This window comes from Centroberyx gerrardi, unplaced genomic scaffold (assembly GCF_048128805.1).
Source record: "Centroberyx gerrardi isolate f3 unplaced genomic scaffold, fCenGer3.hap1.cur.20231027 Scaffold_107, whole genome shotgun sequence".
Classification (NCBI taxonomy): Eukaryota; Metazoa; Chordata; class Actinopteri; order Beryciformes; family Berycidae; genus Centroberyx; species Centroberyx gerrardi.
The window spans coordinates 42,441-50,682 of NW_027605243.1; the positions used below are offsets into that span (position 1 = coordinate 42,441).

The 8,242-nt window shown below is 40.3% G+C and overlaps 1 protein-coding gene across 1 annotated transcript; it reads right to left on the reverse strand.

Moving 5' to 3' along the window:
- Window positions 1-2,964: 2,964 nt before the first annotated feature.
- On the reverse strand, window positions 2,965-8,104 carry LOC144538313 (COUP transcription factor 2). Its single transcript, XM_078282377.1, has 2 exons — window positions 7,564-8,104; window positions 2,965-5,474 (listed from the first exon to the last, which is right to left on the reverse strand). Exons 1-2 carry the CDS (start codon window positions 8,072-8,074, stop codon window positions 5,200-5,202), a joined length of 786 nt encoding a protein of 261 aa, XP_078138503.1. The 5' UTR covers window positions 8,075-8,104; the 3' UTR covers window positions 2,965-5,199.
- Between the last annotated feature and the right edge of the window lie 138 nt (window positions 8,105-8,242).

The window sequence follows — 8,242 nt, forward strand, 5'->3', positions numbered from 1 at the left end:
TGTGTCCAGTTCCAGCGCCCATACCTTTGCCATACCCAACTGACGCCCCGTGCGCGCGCACACACACACACACACACATCCTATGGATACACAGAGGATGACAGGTGCTTTAAAAACACACATTTTCTCATAAAGTTACAGCCTAACAGTCGGCAGCTGCTGTCGTGGATGTGCGAGGAGGCGCCTGTGCAGCGCTGGCCGCTGATTCCTTTGTGTTAAAGTAAGCTGAGGTCTCCGAGGTCTTGGGGAGTGACAGTTCCACGGGTAGCGGGTAGATGGCACAATTTTCTTACATTTATGGGGAGGATGCAGGAAGCCTTGAACACTAAGTAGAGTTGAAAAGCATTTTTTTATTTAAATGACAAAAGATAACGTGGCATAATGTTAAAAAAAAGAAAGAAAAAAGAATGAAAAAAGAACAAAACTGAAAGAAAATAAAATACACACATTTAACATGAATAATTAGATGCTATACTATAATATAGCTCTTGAGTGAAAAAGACTCACTACAGTGGCATCATACTGTGGTACTAATAAGAATAATGATAATAAAAATAATATTAATAATAATAATAACATGCAAGTGTTGCTTTAAAGCGCACTAACAGAACCAACAGGTGCCCCATCTTGACGTTTTCTAGTGTTTGACTTAGTATAGGAAGACTTAAACTGAAGGAACATTGTAAATGAGCCTGCGGTACCTGAGCCTATATGTGCAATAAAGAGCATGCTGCATGGGCTAATTTGTCATGGTGATACTGCCAAGGTGCAAAGAAGTGCATGTTGCTGTGCGTGTGTGTGCGTGCGTGTGTGCGTGTGTGCGTGTGTGTGTCAGAGAGAGAGGGAGAGAGAGAGAGCAAACTATAGCCTCATCTCATTAAACAAATAGGCCCACTAATAGCCTGTGAGCCCTAAATAAGTTTTTAGCTTCAATGCAAACCTCAACAAACGTCAAAGCAGCCATACAGTGACCAAACTGCACGCCTCTGGTCCGCAGCATCCACAGCCTGCGTGATTTTAGGTTCAGACCAGCAGCTCGTGTGTCAGAAACTTCTCACTTCACACGGACGTAAATAAAAGTGACGTTGCAGCGAGTTACACCTCATTAGTTTTTTTGTGCAATGCTAATAAATGAGCAGAAGTACAAATTACAGAGTCCAGCATATACAGCACGCTCTGTCAACTGAAATCAAGCCGGTAAATGTAGTGATCCGACTCATCCAGAACCTATTCTGCTGATTCCTGAGGAGAATTTCATCGTCTTTTGAGTTTTCTGCCCCCTCGCTGCTTACATTTTGAAGGAGAATAGTTTCATAGCAAGGTGTTATCTTAGGTGATGGATGCGTGGACAAAACACCGCCATGCCTACGACTTGGTCAGATGAATGCAATGTTATTAGACTCATTGGTGACGGTTTGGAGGGCGATGTCCACCTTTAATTATCAGCTGGGCGCACTGGCTTATCAGACACAGTTTGGTGAGACCAGCAGTGGCAGCACAACTGTATGGCTAAACAGCGTAAGCCTGTTTCACCAATAGGCCGAGGATAAAAGACCATCAGCATCATCATAATCAGCATTTTCATCATCATCAACAAAACCACACACACACACACACATACGCACACACGCGCACACACGAATGCCACCAACGCCACCAGCAACAGCAAAAAACCGTGGTAAAGTTGGCTTGCGTACCCATCCCGATTAAGCCTCTATACAACAAGGCTAATACTATTTCTAGGCCTAACCCTCAACTAAGCCAATACTACTAATAATAATCACTGATAAGCCAACGCTTTTGTAAGTCTAATGCAGTTATATCACAATAATGCACAAATAAATAACTGACATTGCTCACATTTAAACCCATTACTAACAGCACATCCACTTCTCGTTTATATAGATATATATTTAAAATGCAGTGTGTGTGTGTGTGTGTGTGTGTGTGTGTGTGTGTGTGTGTGTGTTGGGGGGTGGGGGTTCAGCCCCAACTTCTGAGTGTAGTTTTAAAGAACATTTGGACCTATCAGTGATGTATAGTCGAAAATAAAAAGATAAAGTATGACGTCCAGTCGGTGATCATATAAGGCAAACAACCACCAATAATATAAACAAAAAATATATTTTCAGAAAAGCAGTAATTTAAGCTTTTGTACCTCACAAGATTAGTTTCATGTAACTTCCATCAGTTTGATACTATACTTCAAACCGATGTGTGCCATATGAATTCACCTCATTAATATTTCTGTCAGCCTATAAAGGTGGGAAACTCTATTCCGCAAATAAAAAGGTGGGTAAACGGAGTTTAGCTGGGTTTATCCTCCGCTACACCCCCTGTCCCAGTGAAGGGGGTCTTCTGTTATGAAATGGCCCCGTGGAGTTGCAAGACGCCATATTGATTGAAATATAGGACACAAGTTTTAGGGCAAGCTTACAGCTGCTGAGAGCACTTGATCTCTCTTTTACAGACATTGTGATTTTTTTTCAGACATCACCGTTCAGTCCAATATTTTGCACGTAGTGAATTACAGATTAGCTTTTTTTCTGTCTTTTAAATAAAATAAAATCACCTTGGAGCAAAATAAAAGTGACGGCGTTGAGTGGGTCTGTTGTGTGATTGATTAATTATTTTGTAATTCATTAATCAGTTTCATAGGGCAAAAGGGCAACATCCTGCCACAGCAAATTGAGTCCAGTCTTCCCCCCCATCCGACCACACACCACATGCACGCACGCACACGCAAACACACGCGTACACACACACACACACGCACACACACACGGACATGTATACACTGACGCACAGTCGTTTGGGAAGTAATAAAACATGAAAAACTTTTGTTTTCAAATTCATAAATTATAATTTAATACCAAGAACAAATTTACAGCAGAATGCTTGTTTACAATAAGCTAACACAAACAAACAAGAATTGTGTTCAACTATAAACTTTCACACACACTCACATATATCACTTGCAATTAATAATAATAATAATAATAATAATAATAATCATAAAAAAAGTATCTATACGTTATCAATACCCTGCAGTCATATATTTTTATATATTTATATAAAAACGTGGGTCAGTTTAAACTGTTCATAATTACAATCATGTATCATTCTCTGGTCCATATGTGGCTACGAACAGCCAAAGATCAGTGTTCAATCAGCTACACAATGTGATCCCTTTTAATTCAACCACAACATGGTGTTTTGTGTGTGTTGAAGAAAAGCCTCAAAACAAGGACAAAATTGCTAGCTTCCAAACACACACACGCGCGCGCACATACACACGCGCGCGTACACACGCACACACACATACAGACACACACCACGGCACCTGTCATAGACCAAAGGAGCATAACACTAAGTTAAAATAGCAACTCCTTTCCAAACCAGCTCACCCTGTTTAAGTCTTTAGCCTAATAATGAACGTCGTTTCTTTTCTTTTTTTTTTCTTTTTTTTAAATACAAGGGCTAGTGTACTGAATGCACAGATTATATCTATACAGTCAAAAAAAAAAAGAAAGAAAAAAAAAACATTTACATTTATATATATCAAAGGTAAAATAGGTTAGCGACCTGTGGCCATGCATTCACAGTCTAAATATACATGAAAAAGAAAACATTTGTAGTAATATGTATATACATTAAAAACATAACTTTCAGTGCTACTAGCTAAGTCTGCCACTCAATTTGAAGACGTTGTATTACCGAGAGAAAAAAAAATGGCAACCACAGATTTTTCTTAATCACATATACTTTGTATAAAGGAAAAACTCGTTGAAATGAATTGACCTATATTTACAAGAATACTGCCTCTAATCAATGTTTTCAAGTGAAATACACGAGCATACGACTGAAGTTTCAAATCTAATTGTGTTCCCCAAAATGTTATAGGCCTACTTTAACAACGTTTTGATAAGAAATCACATCATGCTTGTCAGGCACTTAATGCTTGAAGTGAATAAAGGGTGACATTTCAGGGACGCTTTAATAATACTGCTATTAAACACTACTCTGGCTAGGCTTCAAACTTTTATGACCCTTGACTTCTCCAATTTTTTAAAACAGGTTACTTCTATGGCTAGTTGTGTTTCCAGTGCAGTTTGAGCCACTGCAAACGCCCCTATATGGATATAAAGCATGTAGGGCAACCTGTCTCAAATAATCAAACCTCTAAAACAGTAGGTCTAGGTAACTTGTATGATTTTTTTCCCCCTTTAATTATCGTCGACTTTAAGGTCTTTCCAATTGGGGGAATTGATGCCAAATATTCAGAGCTGGCTGGTGCGTGGGAAGACTACGCCAAATAAGTTAAATTGTGTAAACTGTTCGTGTCTGCGACCGTCAAACTAACAAATCCTTATTATTATTTTTTTTTAGAGAGAGAGATGATGTGGCTTTAGTCTAAAACAGTAGTGGAAAACAAGTGGATCCTGTAACTTCATATTAATAAAGAGCAAATGTGTCCGCTGGGTCATAAAGTTGAACATGAACTCCAAAAACCCCTTTTCCCCAGATGGTATTGGTCATCCTAAGAATATAAGTGCGCTTGCAGCATTAAGCCTAGATTATAAGCCTATATTCCTATTGCTGTGGTTTTAATTCTTTTTAGAACATTTTTACATTATTTCACCGTTTCAAAATAAATCATTGTCTTAGAAAATAACACCACCTGTACTACAGAAATCACATAGGCCGGTTTGGAACCAGAAAGGAGGAACAAAGTAAAGTACAAAACACAGCTATACATGGACACAGGACAAGTCATTTGAGAAAAGAAAACTCACGTTTTCCCTTTCTTCATGAGTTTTTTTTCTTTTTACCCAAATTATCATTTTTAAATGCACTTAATACTTAAATTTTCCTTATAAGGATCATCAAAATCCCTTTTCCTTATGTGTTTTTTTTTTTTGTTCATTTTCTTCTTTCTTTAAAAAAAAAATGGATCGAAGCAGGTTGTTCTGCATGAACACTGGGAGCTTGTATCTGCCATTTTGAAAGTTCACTGGATGTCTCAATTTTTTTGGAGGGGGGGAAATTCACAGTCATTTACGTCAATGTCTTTCTTCATGAAAGCCAGCCCCGTGTAACAGCCGGTTGGTTTTTTATTCCTTCTACAAAAGCAGCTATAACCATTGTAGTCTCGCAGCCCCCCAACCCCACCTTTTGTTTGTTCGTCTCCTTCTTGGTTTACTGAATTGACATGTAAGGCCAGTTAAAACTGCTCCCCGAAAGCAACATATCCCTGATGAGAGTTTCAATTGGGGTTTTACCTACCAATCGGACGAAAAATAATTGTTCTATGACCGAGGAAGAGACTGTGCGGAGGGAAGGCAAGCGGAGTAACAACTTCCCAAACCGTGTTGGCTGGTTGGGATACTGGCTCCGGACATATTCCTCCAGGGCGCACTGGGACTTCTCCTGCAAACTTTCCACATGGGCCACATCTGAGAGGCCACAAGCATCTAAGAGGGGGGGAAAGCAAATAAACATTAATAAAGTGTAATTTAAAGTGCTTCTCTCGCTAAGATTGATTTATTTTTAAGTGGATTGATATCCCCGGCACTGGCGAGATTTATTACCTTTAACAGTTTTTTTTCTTTAAAAAGGCTGTTATTTATGGAAATAACCCCTATCCCCAAAAATATGTATAAGCTGATGTTTTGATGTCAACTTAATGGAAAAAAAATTCAATGTATGTGCTTGACGAGTGCATTCTGATAATGATGGTAAGAATAATACTATTGCGCCAATAATAGGCGAATTATCACCACGCCACAGATAAATATATGATCCCACATAATGATGGTAATGCATCCATTGTTTTATAAAATTACATTTGTATTAAAAAAAGAAAAAAAAGAAAGAAACTTCTTGATTTTGCCATATAGCCGAGAAACACATGGAAGTGTGAACCGCTCAGGCTGCCACTCTCTCATTTGGGTGTTTCTCATTTTATTGCTATTATAACGCGTTTATTTCTCTTGGTGAAGCCTCTTAAAGGGGAACTAAATAATTTACCATATTCATAGCTTAAGACTATATTTCAGACAGGCCCATCTGACACAGCTAGAGAGAGAGAGAGAGGGAGACAGAGAGGGGGGAGGGAGGGAGAGAGAGAGAGACCTACTGACCTTTAGTGAGCTGAGATTTAGCTTGAAAAAGGGCCCATAGCCTACGGAGTTGCCGTCATACTATACCATCAGAGACGCATAATCACTATCTGTGCTGCTGTATGTGGGCGGCAGCTGATTATGTGCCAGAAACGCTTGTACACACATTGGTTAAGTTTACAAAGTTTATACATGACAACAACAAACCCACCAAAGTAGCAAAAGGCGTGTCATGCCAGCTACAACAGATAGCTCAGGTTAAAGCCTCCGGGACTCAGGTATGGAGAGAGGGAAATTAAGCCATCATGGCCCAATAAAGGCCTAATGATAAAACGCATTGACCTGAAATGTGATTTTTTAGAATAACAAGACACCACGGGAACAATAGCGGATTGCCAGAGCTAAATGAAATACAGAAGTTGATGGCTTACAGGTATGATATCATTTTAAAGAAATGCATACTCTCTACGGCGAATCCCTCGTAGATCTCTCCCACACGCGTTTTTTTTTTAAATGTTATTTTCCCTTTTAATGCTGCAGCTAATGTAACAAAATAGCTGGGAAGTTTGGGTCATGACCTAGTTCTGGAGCAAGTCCAGAGATGCCTTGAATCCTGCACAGCGAGGAGGCAACACAGAATATTTCTGCAAATAAAAATTCATAATGTATCTTCCCAAGTCTCTGCTCAGTATCAGCAGAGAAAGGCACATACGGATATATTTGCAATCACAGGTTATATAGGCGATATACGTGCTGTAATAGCTTATGTTTCTGGGAAATGCCTGTCCCCTAAATGACAAGAGAGCGTTGAAACCTGCGCTGTGCTTTTACTGTGTGCAAATGGGACATTAGGCTTGTCTTTCTTTTTCTATTCCCCTCCCCCTCGGAGCCTGACATCATTTATATCTGTCATTCCCTACAAACAAGACGTGGGGTATACACACATTGATAAATGGCTAAAAAATATCAAAGTGTAACAATTCTTCTACAAAGCATCGGATTCTCTGCAACTGCACTAACAGCTACATTTTTCGATGCTTAAGGCTATTAGTGTGAAGTTATCAGGCCTGTGTATTAACTCGAGTTTATTTTCTAGTCTTCGAGACAGGCAGCACTTCCCTCGTGTTCTGTCCTCACTTTAATTAAAATAAAATCTCATGCCGTGGCCATGTCACATTTTCCAGTTTAGCATTGTTTATGCATCTGACCAATCAGCAGATTAATCAGATGGTTTCATAATTTACTAGCCCAAGGCCTATCCACTAACCCTTGGCTGTGGCTTAAGGGAGGAAGTGTTGGTGAACATTTGAGTGGGATAGGACACGCTGGGAAAACTCTTGCCAGTGCACATATATTAAGGTCATAGTTATTTTAGTTGATGTCAAAGTGTGTGTTAGTTACGTTCACACTGAACTTGGAGTGTGCCAGTCTATTGTCTTACCTGAGGTGAAGAGCACAATTGCCTTTAAGCAGCTATATTCAGCAGAGTCAACGTGCAAAGCTTTGAGCTTTTCCACTTGTTCTTGGAAGATCCTAATGTGGTCCATAAAGGCCACCACTCTGTCCGCAGACATGGGGGAGGCGTGAAGGCCAGCCGCCGCCAGGAGAGGAGCCACATGTAGGGGCATGGAGCACTGCGCGGCGTTGAGCACAAATAACTCACTCCACGTCAACCTCAGCAGAGCCACCTGGTCGGTGATCTGAAGGTCTGGAAAGAAGGGAATATTCCTGGCCCACTCCACGGCACTGAAGAGCATCCTGGCTGCTAGTTCACAAATGTTCTCGATGCCCATTATGTTGTTGGGCTGCATGCATTGACTGCCATACCGGGACGTCGGGTAGGGCTCCGCTCTCAACAGAAGAGAGATATATCCGGATAAGTAGGAATGGCAGTGCAGTGGGTCTCCATTTGTCAAGGCGAACTGACCGTGGTGTGGCTGTGTGGGTGGCATCCGTCCCCTTTGCACGGCTGCAGTAAAAAGAGAAACTACAGATATTGATGCCTGAATTCTACAAATCATGACACATTTTCATCCTGACCATGCTGGACGCTGTCAAATAGGCTATTATACATTTTTTAAGTGCAGACAACTGCCCGCTTAATCAAACGTTTACACTTA

Bases quoted from the DNA above. Each gene is read 5' to 3' on its own strand.
- LOC144538313 (XM_078282377.1), bottom strand. From the start codon at position 8,074: ATGCCACCCACACAGCCACACCACGGTCAGTTCGCCTTGACAAATGGA. The intron at 5,475-7,563 runs GTAAGACAATAG...CCCCCCTCTTAG, and splicing joins AATTGTGCTCTTCACCTCAG to ATGCTTGTGGCCTCTCAGAT.